This window comes from Acomys minous (genome assembly GCF_964271855.1).
Source record: "Acomys minous genome assembly, chromosome: 19".
NCBI classification, from domain to species: domain Eukaryota; kingdom Metazoa; phylum Chordata; class Mammalia; order Rodentia; family Muridae; genus Acomys; species Acomys minous.
In genome coordinates this window covers 62470809-62486588 of record NC_140499.1, presented here as the reverse complement: position 1 = coordinate 62486588, position 15780 = coordinate 62470809, and the positions used below count along the sequence as shown (strand labels likewise).

The 15780-nt window shown below is 49.0% G+C and overlaps 1 protein-coding gene and 1 pseudogene across 3 annotated transcripts; one reads left to right on the top strand and one right to left on the bottom strand.

Moving 5' to 3' along the window:
* The first annotated feature begins 1624 nt into the window (after nucleotides 1-1624).
* LOC311590056 (large ribosomal subunit protein eL15-like) lies at nucleotides 1625-2240 on the top strand (annotated as a pseudogene). Its single transcript has one exon. The product of its transcript is annotated as a large ribosomal subunit protein eL15-like (transcript).
* Nucleotides 2241-7578: 5338 nt separating this feature from the next.
* RAB13 (RAB13, member RAS oncogene family) lies at nucleotides 7579-14525 on the bottom strand. 2 transcript variants are annotated; one of them, XM_084769174.1, is made up of 8 exons: nucleotides 14257-14525; nucleotides 12629-12689; nucleotides 10812-10872; nucleotides 10535-10612; nucleotides 9204-9293; nucleotides 8993-9058; nucleotides 8858-8911; nucleotides 7579-8039 (listed from the first exon to the last, which is right to left on the bottom strand). In XM_084769174.1, exons 1-8 carry the CDS (start codon nucleotides 14378-14380, stop codon nucleotides 7962-7964), a joined length of 612 nt encoding a protein of 203 aa, XP_084625300.1. In that variant the 5' UTR covers nucleotides 14381-14525; the 3' UTR covers nucleotides 7579-7961. The 2 variants fall into 2 exon arrangements, with proteins under 2 accessions (XP_084625300.1, XP_084625301.1); XM_084769175.1 differs by lacking the exon at nucleotides 12629-12689 and having other exon boundaries at nucleotides 14257-14328.
* Between the last annotated feature and the right edge of the window lie 1255 nt (nucleotides 14526-15780).

Below are 15780 nucleotides of genomic sequence, written 5' to 3'. Positions count from 1 at the left end.
GCACTGCGTTTGCGCGGCGTCGCGCGACACGTCAGCTGGGCGCCGCGGGGCAGTGTGGTCCTTGTAGTGTTTGCGGTGCCGGCCGGAGGGGGCGGTGTGGGAAGGTCTGTTTGTTCTAGGTTCGCTCCTCCCTGACGGTCGCCTTTTGTCCACTTAGAGCTAGGCCGAGCAGGGAGATGTAAAAAAGGGTGCCAGGCAGTGGTGGCGCACGCCTTTAATTCCAGCACTCGGGAGGCAGAGGCAGGCGGATCTCTGAGTTGGAAGTCAGCCTGGTCTACAAAACGAGTTCTAGGACGGCCAGGGCTACACCGAGAAACCCTGTCTTGAAAACAACACATACATACATACATACATACATGCATGCACACACAAATAAATACATAAACACATAATTTTTAAAAAAGAAAAAAAGCCGGGCGTGGTGGCGCACGCCTTTAATCCCAGCACTAGGGAGGCAGAGGCAGGCGGATCTCTGTGAGTTCGAGGCCAGCCTGGTCTACAAAGTGAGTCCAAGACAGCCAAGGCTACACAGAGAAACCCTGTTTCCGAAAAACGAAAAAAAAAAAAAAAGAAAAAGAAAAACAAAAAACAAAAGGGGGGGGGAGGACAATACGTCGCTCTAGGCTTTGGACCTTCGTCAAAACTTTGAGGTCACTGTCAGGCTCCTGACACCCTTCCCATCCTGGAGGCCTTGAGAAGTTGGGCCTGGGGAATCTACTGGTGGAGGCGGGACTGCAGGACACTTGCTCTTTTCCCTGGACTCCCACCCTGCCCTATGAAGATGAACGGAGTCTTTTGCCTCCTGTTAGTGCGAAGAAAAGCTATTCCTTTGAGCAAACTCGGATATTCTCAGATATGCCCTTGCTCCTACAAAGCAGGAAGTGATCTCAAGCCCAAGAGGTCGGATTTTTGTTTGTTTATTTAGTTGTTGTTTGGACAGAGTGTCTTTGTGTATTCCTGGCCATCCTGGAACTTGCTTTGTAGACCAGGCTGGCCTCGAACTCAGAGGTAAGCCTGCTTCAGGAGGCAACGGCAGGCTCCTCTCTGTGAGTTTGAGGCCAACCTAATCTACAAAGTGAGTCCAGGACAGCCAGGGCTACACAGAGCAACCCTGTTTTGAAAAACCAAAAGAAAAGGAAAAAAAAAAAAAGAGGGAGGAGAAGAAGAGGAGGAGGAGATGAAGGAGGAGGAGAAGAAAGCCGGGCACAATGGAGCACACCTGTAATCTCAGCATTCTGGGAGGCAGAGGCAGGTGGATCTTCATGAGTTCGAGGTCAGCCTGTTCTACAAAGAGAGTCGGACAGCCAAGGCTACACAGAGAAACCCTGTCTGGGGAAAAAAAGAAAAGAAAAATGAAAGAAAGACAGAGGCCGGGCGTGGTGGCGCACGCCTTCAATCCCAGCACTCGGGAGGCAGAGGCAGGCGGATCGCTGTGAGTTCGAGGCCAGCCTGGTCTACAAAGCGAGTCTAGGACAGCCAAGGCTACACAGAGAAACCTTGTCTCAAAAAACCAAAAAAAAAAAAAAAAAAAAAAAAAAAAAGAAAGAAAGACAGAAAAACAGAAAGAAGAGGAAATGTTATAGCTTCTTCCTTTCCTCCCTTGGCAGCCATCAGGTGAGCCAAGATGGGTGCATACAAATACGCTCAGGAGCTATGGAGGAGGACGCAGTCTGATGTGATGCACTTTCTTCTGAGGTCCGCTGCCGGCAATACCCACAGCTCTCTGCGTTGCACAGGGCTCCCCACCCCACTTGGCCTGATGATAAGGCGCAAAGGCTGGGATACAAGGTCAAGCAAGGATATGTCATTTACAGAATTCGTGTCTGCCGTGGTGGCTGCAGACGCCCAGTTCCTAAGGGTGCAACTTACGGCAAGCTGGTCCACCATGGTGTCAAACAGCTAAAATTTGCACGAAGCTTTTAGTCTGATGCTAAGGAGAGAGCTGGACGCCATTGTGAGGCTTTGAGAGTCCTCGATTCTTACTGGGTTGGTGAAGATGCCACTTATAAATTTTTTAAGGTTATCTTCATTGAGCCATTCCATAAAGCTATCAGAAGAAATCCTGACCCCCGGTGGATCCCCATACCAGTCCACAAACACAGAGATTGGCGTGGCCAACATCTGCTGGCCACAAAGAGCTGTGGCCTTGGAAAGGGCCAAAGTTCCACCGCTCTATTGGTGGCTCTTGCTGAGCGGCTTGGAGAAGGCACAACACTTTCCAGCTCCACCGTTACCGCTAATACAAGTAGGTCTGTAAAATTCATGCCCAACAAACCATTTAGGGCAGTCAAAAAGGGGAAGAAAAAAAGAAAGGAAAGAAAATGTCTGCCCTGCTGGAGAGACTCACAAATATTTGTAAATCCAGTAAATTGTAAATGTGTTACCCTCTTTTTTTTCCTTCTTCTTCTTTGAGACAAGGTTTCTCAGTGTAGCCCTCGCTGTCGTGGCCTCACATTATAGACCTGACTGGCCTCGAACTCACAGAGATCTGCCTGCCTCTGCTTCTCAAGTACTGGGATTACAGGCGTGCGCCACTGCACCTGGCCAATCTCGTACCCTCTTTTGGCTATCACAGGCACCAGGCATGCACAGTATTTACAGCAAAACACACATACACACACTATTTTTTTTTTAAAACAAAAAATAAATTCTTCCCTGGGATGCAATTAAGATCTTAATCTTGCCAGGCTAGGTGGCTCACTCCTTGAATCCCAGCGCTTGGAGGCAGAGGTACACAGATCTTTGAGTTCTAGGACAGCCAGCGATACACAGGGAAACCCAGTTTCAAAAAACTACACCATGCGCTGGGCATGGTGGCGCGCGTCTTTAATCCCAGCACTCGGGAGGCAGAGGCAGGCGGATCACTGTGAGTTCGAGGCCAGCCTGGTCTACAACGTGAGTCCAGGATGGCCAAGGCTATATAGAGAAACCCTGTCTCGGGGAAAAAAAAAAAACACCAGAAAATGGCAGCCTCCTTCTGGGAGTCACTGCCTTTGTGTTGTTTAAGACAGGGTCTTGATATGTAGCTCTTAATCTTGCAAAAGTCCTGCCCCTGTCGCTCAAATGTCACTTCCAGAGTACATGAGAGCCTATGTCAAGTAAAGAAATAAAGTAAAAGGAAACAAATAATCCCAGATTTGGTGTAGACCAAATGTGCCATTAAAAAGTTTATTTAAACTGGGCATGGTGGAGCATTCCTTTAATCCCAGCACTTGGAAGACAGAGGCAGGTAGATGGCTGTGAGTTCGAGGCCAGCCTGGTCTACAAAGTGAGTTCAGGACAGCCAAGACTACCCAGAGAAACCCAGTCTCAAAAAACAAAAAACAAAACAAAACAAAAGGTTTATCTAGAGCTAAAGGCCAGCCTGGTCTACAGAGCCAGTTCCAGGACACCCCAGGGTTACACAGAGAAATCCAGTCTCAAAAAAAGGAAGGAAGGAAGAAACTTTATCCAAGCAGTAGCTTACAAGGTCACAGCTGTGTTGTTTTGGAAGCCAAGTTGATTTTCTATATTACTCAGAAAACCTTAACTATTCCTTTTCCTCCATCTGTGTTTGAGCATGATTTCCCTACACTTTGGGCATCTTATTTTTCCTAAAGCTCCTTTCCCCACCATGTATGTTGGCTCTGTTTCTTAACAGGGTAAAGCCCGCCAAGACTGCTTCTACCTGTGACAAAGCTTAATCTTTACCACACATGTACATGTTAATTCTGGCTTAAACAAAGTCTCTCTCTCTCTCTCTCTCTCTCTCTCTCTCTCTCTCTCTCTCTTTTTTCCTTCTCCTTTTTCCTTCTTCTCTAAACACTGGTGAGACCTACAGTTTGCCTGCCCCAGGAAATATTATCTCTAATAAAATTGTCCTTGGACTTAAGGGAAAAGCAAGCTATAGATGTGTTCCGTCCAGTATCTTGTCCCCCACGCACCAAGAACGATAGAACATTTGGTTATCATATTACAGGGGAGAAAGATTTGTAAGGGTTTTTTTTGTTGTTGTTGTTGTTGTTTGTTTTTTGTTTTTCCAGACAGGGTTTCTCTGTATAGCTTTGGCTGTCCTGGACTCACTTTGAAGACCAGGCTGTCCTCGAACTCACGAAAATCAGCCTGCCTCTGCCTCCTGAGTGCTAGGATTAAAGGCTTGTTCCACCATACCTAGCACTAAGAGTCGCACGTTTTTGAGAAGGCTCAGAGGTTAAGAGCACTGACCGTTCTTCCTTACAGAGGTCTGGAGTTCAATTCCCAGCAACCACATGGTGGCTCACAACCATCTATAATAAGATCTGATGCCCTCTTCTGGCCTGCAGGTGTGCATGCAGGCAGAGCATTGTATACATAATAATAAATAAATCTTTTTTAAAAAGAATATATATATTAGGGCTCTGCATGGTGGTGGATACCTTTAACTGCGGCGCTCAGGAGGCAGAAACGGGCAGATAGACATAGTGAGATTCTTGCCTCAAAAATACACATACATTTTTATGTTGTGTGGGTTCATGCGTGTATGTGAGTACTTTTGTGCCATGGTATGCTTGTGGCGGTCCAAGGACACTTTTCTGGAAGGTTCTTTACACCTTAAGGTGGGCTCTTTGGTGTTACTGTGCTGCATAATTCCTGGCAACTCTCCTGCCTCCACCTCCCATCTCATGTGGGAGTCTGCGACTGGAGATGTGTGACACGGTGTCTGTTTTTCTCCAAGGGTTCTGGAGCTCGAACTCATTGTTAGGCTTCATGGCTGACGGTTTTACCCATCTTCTCAACACCTGTTTTTATTTAAAACTGCATGTCACTGTAGTCCAGGCTGAGGTATGGGACTCCCATGTGAGGCAAGACGAGGCTATGTCAGGAAACTCCGTTTCAAAGGGGGGAAAGAGAGGGAAAGAGGGTGAAATATGGGTAGGGACAGTGAATCCAGCCTGATTTTTCCCCCCTATACTTTGTATGTCAATAGTTTTAGCTCCTTTATTTTTCAAGAATTAAAGCTTTTTTTTTTTCTTTTTGTTTTTTGTTTTGTTTTGTTTTGTTTTGTTTTTTGGTTTTTCAAGACAGGGTTTCTCTGTGTAGCCTTGGCTGTCCTAGACTAACTTTGTAGACCAGGCCGGCCTTGAACTCACATCAATCCGACTGCCTCTGCCTCCCGAGTGCTGGGATTAAAGGCGTGCGCCACCACGCCTGGCTCTTGTTTTTGTTGTTTTGAGACAGAATTTCTATATACAGCCTTGGCTGTCCAGGACTCCCTTTGAAGACCAGGCTGGCCTCAAACTCACGGAGATCTGCCTGCTTCTGCCTCCCTGAATGTGTTGATGTCACAGCACTTGGGAGGCAGGACCACTGGGTCTAACATTGTGAGACCCAGCACTGTGGTGGTTCGAATGAGCACAGCCCCCACAGACTCATATATTTGATGCTTGGTCCCCAGTTGTTGGAATATTTTGGTAAGGATCAGGGGGTGTGGCCTTGTGGGAGGAGATGTGTCACTCGGGTTGGCTTTGAGGTTAGCTCTCTCTCTGCCTTGTGCTTGTGGATCAGATGTGAGCTGTCAGCCACTGCTCTGGGGCCATCCCTGCCCACCTGCTGCCGCGCTCCTCGCCATGATGGCCACAGACTCTGGCACTCTGCAACTGTAGGCAAGCCCCTAATAGCCTCTTTTTCAAGTTGCCCCGGTCATGGTGTCTCTTCACAGCAACAGAAAAGAAACAAAGACCCCCAGTTACAGGAAATCAAATAGAGAGCAGATGAGACAGCCCATCAGGCAAGTCTTGACCATGCAAGCCGGATGACCTGAGTCCGGTCCTCGGGACCCATGGTGGGAGGAGCAGGCTGACCCCTAAGAGTTGTTCTCCACATTTAAATATGCGGCCACACACGTAACACAATAATAAAAATACAACTTTATTTTCAGGCGGATCTCATTATTGTAGTAGTCCTAGGTGGCTGGGCACTCACAGAGCCTCCTGAGGTGCTGGGACTGAAGGCGTGTGCCACCATGCCCAGCAGAAAGCTAAAAAACCAAAACCCAAGAAAAGCTATTTTTCTTTTACAATTCTGTCGGTTTCTCTGTGTACATGTGCCATCAAAAGGCTGTTTAGTGACTACTGCGTGGCACAAAGCAGATGCTCAGAAAATACTTATAAGCAGGTCAGCCTCTCCTGTTGTCTCTTCCTCCCCTTCAAATTGTGAGAAAAGCTGGGAGGTGGTGACACACACCTTCAGCCCCAGCACTCAGGAGGCAGAGGCAGGCGGATCTCTGTGAGTTCCAGGACAGTCTGGTCTACAGAGTGAGTTCAGCACAGCCAAGGCTACACAGAAAAACTTTGTTTCAAAGAAAACAAAAACAAGAACAAAAAACAAAGCCAGACATAGTGGCGCACTCCTTTAATCCCAAGGCAGAGGAAGGCAGATCACTGTGAGTTCGAGGCCAGCATGGTCTACAAAGGGAGTCCAGGACAGCTAAGGCTACATAGAGAGACCCTGTAAAGAAAGAAAAAACAACAACAAAAAAGGTAGCAAGCCCATGAATGGCCAATATTCCATAAATCTCCTCCACCTTATAAACCTAATTTCCCTCTCTCTCTCTCTCTCTCTCTCTCTCTCTCTCTCTCTCAATCGCTTTGTAGACCAGGCTGGCCTCAAACTCACAACCATCTGCCTGCCTCTGCCTCCCAAGTGCTGGGACTAAAGGTGTGTGCCACCACGCCCAGCTGAATCCAAATCTCTGTGCTCTCCTGCAGCTGGTAACACTTGTTTACAAAAGCCTTGCTGTATCCTTAGACCTTAATGACCTGCAGTTGCCGCAGGCCCCTTGCCTCTGTCTCTGGTTTTCTTCTTGAGGATTCTTTTAAAACTAGTGAATCTCAAAAGACTATGAAGCTGAGCTCCCAGCAGTGTGTGGGGTGGGGTGGGGGTGAGGGGGGCCGCAGAGTCAGCCACCACTTGCATTAGAACAAAAACTAGATGAACTTCCAGTCTGGGTTGTAGCACACCCTTTCTACAAAAGGAAATTGGCTCGCCAGGTTACTTTTACTTTTTCATGTATCTCTTTGTGCAACGCTGAGAATACTATTTTTGGACAAATCAGCTAACGGTGCCCGTCAAATACTCGGGTTGACTACAGCAGAAGCAAAGCTGTCCCAAGTCTCACTGGACACAGATAGGAAGCAAATCCGTCCCACGTCTCACTGAACACAGATAGGAAGAAAACCCATCCCACGTCTCACTGGACACAAATAGGAAGCAAACCTGTTCCACGTCTCACTGGAGACACATAGGAAGCAAAGCTGTCCCACGTCTCACTGGAGACACATAGGAGGAAGTGCTGCTGCCTCCTTAAGCTTAGTCCCAATCCTTCGTCCTTGGGCTGCAGTGTGCTCAGGCTCTGTCCACTGCCGTAGTCCTCTGGAACCCATAATGGGAAAGGTGTCCATCCTTCAGCCTGCCCCTTCTCCTTGATGTTTTGTCCCCAGTGAGAGACTGGGGACAAGGAAGAGGAACCCAGCCAGATTCGGGTGGACCAACATCTTGGAGTGACAAAAACTGGCTTTGAGTGGTGAGCAATTCTGACCACAATGAAAGTAACGCAAATGGGACAGTCACGCACAACAGTGGCCTTTAATACTAAGAAAGACCATGGAGGGTGAGGAACCTCAGAGTAGCGCTGAGCCAGCCTCTCAGGACCCTGACCCTGAACCAACGACAGAGAAATCAACATATTTACATCAACGTTTGACCTTAAAGTCCATGGACAGTCCAAGACCTGAGACCATTGAATCTTCTTTCCGCTTCCCAAACCCTGTTCACCTTTCACATCCCTGACTCTTCCTCCTTCCCCTCCTTCCCTCTCATTCTCCTTATCAACCACCCATCTACCCCCTAGGTCCCACATTTCCTCCCCTCCGAGACCCCTCAGCCCACCTCCCTCGGGTCTCTAGCTTCCAGGTTCAGGATGAGGAGGAGGCAAGAAATGCTCCTCAGCCCAGGGAGCACTTGCTGCTGTTCTTCTTGTCAGAGGTTTTCAGGTCAGGGCTTGAGGGCTTGCTGTGGTTTCCCTAGAGCCAGAGGTAGAAGAATCAAGCGTGTGAAGGGCTGGCCGGAGTAGGAGCCTATAAACTCAGGACAACCCCCCTTAGAGGAAATCTTGCTACTGTTTCTTCTCAACTGTCTTTTCTTCCTTTCTTTTCTTTTCTTTTTTGATTAATTTATTTTATGTGTATGAATACACTGTCTTCATGCACACCAGAAGCAGGCACCAGAGAGTATTACAGATGGCTGTGAGTCACCATGTAGTTGCTGGGAATTGAACTCAGGACCTCTGGAGGAGCAGTAACCACTGAACCATCTCTCTAGCACCATTTCTTTATTTTTATTTTATTTTATTTTATTGGTTTTTCGAAACAGGGTCTCTTTGTGTAGCCTTGGCTGTCCTGGACTCTCTTTGTAGACCAGGCTGGCCTCGAACTCACAAAGATCCACCTGCCTCTGCCTCCCGAGTGCTGGGATTAAAGGCGTGCGCCACTACACCTGGCTGTTATTTTTATTTTTATTTTAATGAGATGGGGTTTGTTTTTTGTTTTTCCAGACAGGGTTCCTCTGTGTAGCCTTGGCTGTCTTGGACTCGCTTTGTAGACCAGGCTGGCCTCGAACTCACAGCGATCTGCCTGCCCCTGCCTCCCGTGTGCTGGGATTAAAGCCGTGCACCATGGACACTTGTGTTTAGAGAGAGGAGCTGAGGACGGGTTTGAACTCCTGATCCTTCTGCCACCAGCTATCTGTGCTGGGGACAAATGTGTACATCGCCACCCTGTTTTGGTTGTTTCAGCTCTTGTAGACACACACAGTGGTACCTAATCAAGTAAACCCAACTCACCGATCTCCGGCCTCCTGACTTGAGCAAGATGTCACGGGCCAGGGAATTGAAAGCCTGCAGGGAAAATTGGTTAGAACAGACTGAAGGAGAGGACCAGTCTGTTCGTATCTTTATCTCTTAGATGACAGACCTCACCTCATCCACATTTATGCTGGATTTGGCACTTGTCTCAAAAAATCGGATGCCGTGCTCTCGAGCCAGCTGTAGGGGTGGGGTGGGAAGGAGAGAGCTGGATAAAGGGCAGAAGCAGGGGACTCAGCAGTCCCTCCTCACATAGTGCTCCCCCCCAAACGGTGCTCCCCACACGGTGCTCCCAGCCCTGCCCACAGCCCCGCTTGACCCTCACCTTGTCCGCTTGCTCCTTCGACACCTTCCTCTTGCCTTCCATGTCACACTTGTTCCCCAGCAGGAGTCGCTCCACTCCGGCAGAGGCATTCTGAAGATGCAAGAGGAAAAGGAAAAAAGCTGGGTCTTACATGCAGCTCACGCCTGTGACTTCTGCACTTAGAAAGCTGAGGCAAAGCCGGCTGTGGTAGCGCACGCCTCTAATCCCAGCACTCATGAGGCAGAGGCAGGTGGATCTCTGTGAGTTCTAGGCCAGCCTGTTCTACAGAGTGAGTTCTCAAAAAAAAAAAAAAAAAAAGAAAGAAAGAAAGAAAGAAAGAAAAAAGTCATTTTGGGAGCTGCACACATGGTTTAGCAGTTAAGAGCACTGACTGGGGCTGGAGAGGTGGCTCAGGGGTTAAGAGCACTGGCTGCTCTTCCAGAGGTCCTGAGTTCAATTCCCAGCAACCACATGGTGTCTCACAACCTTCTACAATGTGATATGATGCCCTCCTCTGGCCTGCAGATGTACATGCAGGTAGAGTACTGTGTACATAATAATAAATAAATAAATCTTAAAAAAAAAAAAGCACTGACTGTTCTTCTAGAAGATGTGGGTTCAATTCCCACCACCCATATGACAGAACTGTCTGTAACTCTAAGATCTCACACCCTCATAGACAAAACACCAATGCATATAAAATAAAAATAACTAATATGTGTGTGTGTGTGTGTGTGTGTGTGTGTGTGTGTGTATGTGTGTGTGTGTGTGAGTGAGAGAGAGAAAGGAAGAGGAGGAGGAGGAAGAAGAGGCAGCTTGGGGATGGAGAGAAGGCTCAGCAGTTAAGAGCACTGACTCTTCTTCCAGAGGACCTGGGTTCAGCTGGTAGGTCAAAACTATCTGTCCAGCCGGGTGTGGTGGCGCACGCCTTTAGTCCCAGCACTCAGGAGGTAGAGGCAGGAGGATCACTGTGAGTTCGAGGCGAGCCTGGTCTACAAAAGTGAGTTCAGGACAGCCAAGGCTACATCGAGAAACCCTGTCTCGAAAAACCAAAACAAAAAACAAACAAAAAAAAAACCCTATCTGTCACTCCAGTCCCAGGGGTCCACCACCCTCTTCTGGCCTCTGAGGGCACCAGGCAGGCACCTGGCTCACAGATATATACACGCAAGCAAAACACCCTTCTACATAAAATTAAATAAATACATTAGGAAAAAATTAAATAAATAAATGAATTAAAGTTGAATCCCAAAAATAAAATAAAATAAAATAAAGTTGAATCCCGCCCCTCCAGCACCCCACCATCCTCCAGGAGCTACTCTGTACCCCCATTTCTTTTGGAGGCATCTCACCTCTTTGATGCTTTTCATCCAGTTCTGAATATTCTCGAAGGATCTCTCATCTGTGATGTCATATACTAGGATAATGCCCTGAGGGATGGCAAAGTTCACCTTGGCCCATGTTCCCACGTAGGCTTCTAATGTCCCCACTCCACCTTCCAGGCCCCACCTGAAGACCTGAACCCAGGTCACACAGGGCTCTCGGCAGTGCGCACCTCCATCTTTATCCCTTACCCCATGCTTGTAACCCTCTGTGACCTTAGCCCACGTCCAGACCCACACCTCATACCATGGCTCCTCGGTAATAGGCGGTAGTTATAGTCTTGAACCGTTCTTGGCCAGCTGTGTCCCTGAAGTGAAAGTATTCATACAGTGAAATAGAAGCAAGGAGGCTGGGAGGGGGGCAGGGGTGGGGGTGGGGGTGGGGTGGGGGAGTGAGGCTTTCCCTAAGAACTTAGCATTTGCAACACTGGAGGGTGGGAGGCTGGAAGGAAAAGAGTCAGGAAACGGTAGAGGGGAAAGGGACAAGGACAGTTGAGTTGCTCCTCAGAGGCTACGGGCCTGGGAAACAGGATGTCTCTTGTTTACTCACAGATGCCAAGCGCTGGCTTAAGTATCACTTTATGTGTGTGTGTGTCATCCTATCTAACCCCCGCTGTGTCGCGGTGAGGGATGTCTCACTGCCCTCATTGTGCAAATGAAACAAATGTGGGGAGGCTGGGTAACTAGCGAAGGTCAAGCGGAAGTGAAGCAGCAGCAGTCCTGGGGTTCGGACCTCGTCTGCTGCTGTTTGTCTGTCATATCAGAATGCCTCAGTAAAAGTCCATAGGCCTCAGCGCCTGTCGTTTTCCAGCCTCCCTAAGATAGTCAGGTCAGGGCTAGAGAGGTGGCTCAGAGGTTTAAGAGCACCAGCTCTTCCACAGGTCCCGAGTTCAATTCCCAGCAACCACATGGTGGCTCACAACCATCTGTAACGAGATCTGGTGCCTTCTTGTGGTGGGCAGGCACACGTGTGGGCAGAATACTGTATAAATAATAAATAAATCTTAAAAAAAAAAAAAGAAAGATAGTCAGGTCAGCAAGATGTGGTGGCGCAGGCCTGTAATCCCAGCACTCCGGAGGCAGAGGCAAGTGGATCTCTGTGAGTTCAAGGCCAGCCTGGTCTACAAAAGTGAGTCCAGGACAGCCAAGGTTACACAGAGAGACCCTGACTCAAAAAAACCAAATCAAACCAAAAAGATAGTCAAGTTACCTCTGTATGTGACTTCCTGTGCTTGTTAAGACTTTTAAAGTTGTTGTTGTTGTTGTTGTTGTTGTTGTTATTATTATTATTATTATTATTATTATTATCACCTTCATCATCATCATCACTGTTATTAATTACTGTGTGTGTTTTTGAGACAGGGCTTCTCTACATAGCCTTGTTCTGGAACGCACCTTTGTAGGCCAGGCTGACCTCAAACTCACAGAGATCTACCCGCCTCTGCTTCCTGAGTGCTGGGACGCAGGGCCTGCGCCACCACACTCTGGCTGCTCTCTGAAGTTTAGAGAGAGCAAGAGACTGGAAGTCAAATTCCCAATTCTACAACTTGCCTTTTAACCGCTTAGACCCTGTTTCCACATCGTAGCTCAAAAGCCATTTGTTTTCAAGTCCAGAGACTGCTCGGGGTGAGGAAAAGGCAAACTGAAAGTGGGACACCAGGAAGAGCCGGGCAAGGACAGCTGATAGCTGTCTGCGCAAGATTAGATAAATTAAGAGATGTACTGGATGGGGGAGGGGGGGGCAGGAAAGGGAAAGAAAGCAAAACAGAAAGACCAACATGGTGCCACACGCCTGTACATGTCTGTAAACCCAGAACATGGGAGACAGAAGCAGGAGGGACAGGAGCTAATAAAGGTATTCTCGGCTACCTAGTGAGTTCCGGGCTAGCCTGGGCTACGTGAGTGACACTTTAGTCTCAAAATAAAAAAACTGTAACTGAAAAGAGAAGAAGGAAGGAAGGAAGAAGACATGAAAGGCTGGGGTGCGGGTGGGGGTGGGGGTGGGGGTGGGGGTGCAGAGCCTCCCATTGCAGTCTGGACAGACCAGCTAGGCAGCTCGCTTACCAGACTTGCAGTTTGATCCTCTTCCCCTCTATCTCCACAGTGCGGATCTTGAAATCAATTCCTGGGGTGAAAGGCGTAAAGGCAGGTGAGCATGTGTGCACATGTGGAAAGTGTCAGGAGAGAGCCGAGGCCCGGCCAGTCACTCTGCCCAACAGAGTGACCTTGTTGGAGGCGTAAACAGGGGAGAACTCCTCCAAAACTTTATTCCTATGGTAAGCACGCCCTTTTACTTAGAATTTATGATGTGTTGGAGAAAGGTGATGAAACTCTTCAGGTAGTTTAAAAGCATGCCAGCTGGGCCAGGCATGGTGGTGCACGCCTTTAATCCCAGCACTTGGGAGGCAGAGGCAGGTGGATTGCTGTGAGTTCAAGGCCAGCCTGGTCTACAGAGTGAGTCCAGGACAGCCAAGGCTACACGGAGAGACCCTGTCTTAACCCCCCCCCCTCTTTTCTCCCCCTCCCCCAACACACACAATCTATTGGTCCTCCACCCACCCTGCTAGCCCGGGAAAGGCAGCTGACTGAGTCTATGTGACTTAACTAGTGAGACAGGCGGGCCTCCATAAGACTCCTCTGGAAGCCCCGTGTGGTGGTGCAGGTCTGTAATCCCAGGAGGCAGAGGCAGGTGGATCACTGTGAGTTCAAGGCCAGCCTGGTCTATAAAGCGAGCCCAGGACAGAGGACAGAGGAGGTTACACAGAGAAACCCTGTCCTGGGGGCCAGGGCGGGGAAGGATTCCTTTGGAAAATTAGTTCTGAGAGAGAGAGAGAGAGAGAGAGAGAGAGAGAGAGAGAGAGAGAGAGAGAGAGAAGCAGTTTCTTTCCCCGTTGCTCAGTTAAGACGAGATGAAGAAAGAAGAGGAGACAGAAAGGAACACTCTTCTTACTGGAAGTCTGGGGAGCCCAGAGAGGAGGATGAGAGCAGAAGCTTCCTCAGAGACCCCAAAAGCCTTTTTCCTCACTCGGCAGCACACCGAGGGAGACTGGTACCCCATTGATGGGAGGGGCGCTAGGAAGATGATTTGAAGGTGGGGCGGATGCAGGGAAAAGTTTGACGCCCAGTGGGTCAGGAAGAGACTGACAGAATTAGGAGGCAGGGAGAAAAAAATGTGTAAAGAGTGACTCTAAAGCCGGACGTGGTGTCACATGCCTTTAATCCCAGCACTTGGGAGGCAAAGGCTGGCGCCTCGCTGTGAGTTCGAAGCCACTCTGGTCTACAAAGGGAGTCCAGGACAGCCAAGGATACACAGAGAAACCTTGTCTAAAAATAAATAAATAAATAAATAAATAAACAAACAAATAAATAAAAAGAGTGAATCTTGAGAGTTTAGGTGGAGGGGGTGAAGAAAGAAGCAGACGGAAATAGCAAGAGCCTATGTGGATTTGGGGAGACTAGGAAGATAGTACCAAGAAAGGGAGGCAATGGTGGTGACAGCAGCTGGGGTTGCCTTTGAGTGTTATTCAGGGACATTATGGGGGATGGGTCTGGGACAGGGGTCGAGAGCCTGTGAGTTAGTGTCTTACTCCAAGGGGATCAAAAAATCAGGGTCCCGGTCATTCAGGAGCCCGTGTGTGGTGGGCAGGGGCGGGGGCGGGCTTGGGGTCCGGGGTACAGCCGGTGGGGCTCACCGATGGTAGAGATGTACGTGCTGTTGAAATTGTCCTCTGCAAAGCGAATGATCAGACAAGTCTTGCCCACCCCGGAGTCCCCGATCAGCAGCAACTTGAAGAGGTGATCGTAGGCTTTGGCCATGGCGGACACTGGGGGCGCCGGGGGAGGGGTCGGGAAGAGCCAGCTCTGGTAGGCGGGATCGGAGGGCTGGCTGGCAGGCAGAAACCGCCAGAGTCCCAGCCAGGAAGTTTTCCTCCCTCTCCGCCCAGGCCCCGGGAAAGAAGAGAGGCGGCCCTCTCCCGGCTCCACCCCTCCTCGCCAGCGAAGAGGCTTGCCCAGCTCCCGCGGTCCCGGCGCTGCCTCCAAGGCCTCGGCGCGCCGGGCTCCCTAGCCGTCCCCATTGCCCGTGGCTAGCCGTCTTCCCTCCGGACTGAAGCGGAAAGGAGAATTTAAAAGAGATTAGAGGAAGAGGGAAGGAATTTTGCCAGTAATGGTGGAGATGGGAGTGGCACTGGAAGTTGATAGAAAGCTGAGGCGCTTTCACAGGCTTCTGGGTTTATGATAAAGGTCCTAGACCCTCAGTGTCAGCGCTTCGCGTTCAAAGTCTACGGATCCCAAGTCGCTTTGAAAAGAAGCGGGTCGGGAGGCTGGTACTCTGGGTCTGTCTGCCCCCTGGTGGAGCACAGTGAAAAATTGAAATAAAAAAATCAGCGTCACCAATTACACTCAGCCTATTGATTCATGTTCTGGAGAGAAGCCTGGAGCTCAGTAGGGCAAGCTGGCCTCCAAGTCCTGGTAATCCTCCTGCCTCAGTCTTAAGTATGAAGATTACAGAACCATCATGCCCAGCTTTCCATATGTATTTACTTACTTTACTTATATCGAGCGTTTTGCCTGCATGTGTCTATGCACTACGCGAGTAGAGTGCCTGCAGAGGCTACAAGAAAGCGGTGATCCCCTGAAACTGGAGTTACGGACCTTCCAGAAGGTGCTGCCATATGGGCGCTGGGAATTGAATTTAGGTCCACGGCAAGAGCACCTGGCTCTTAACCATTTTTCAGTCCCATTTAAAAAAAAAGAGAAGACGCCTTTAATCCCAGCACTCAGGAGGCAGAGGCAGGTGGATCGCTGTGAGTTGGAGGCCAGCCTTGTCTACAAAGCGAGTTCAGGACAGCCAAGGCTATACAGGAAACCCTTTCTTGAAGCCCCCCCCCCCCGAAAAAAGGGAAAAAAAAGATATTTTTCTAACACAAGAGTACTGGCTGTGAAAAAGTGTCGTTATTTTTGTCACAGTCTGTTTACATCTGTCCTTTCTCAAACACAATGTATCTGTTACCTTTCTTCTTTTGCAACAAAATACTTGACAAAACAATGTATAAGAGACAGGCTCGGGCTGAAGAGATGGCTCAGAGATTAAGCACACCGACTGCTGTTCCAGAGGTCCCGAGTTCAATTCCCAGCAACCACATGGTGGCTCACAACCATCTATAATGTGATCTAATGCCCTCTTCTAGCCTGCAGAGCACTGTATACATAATAAT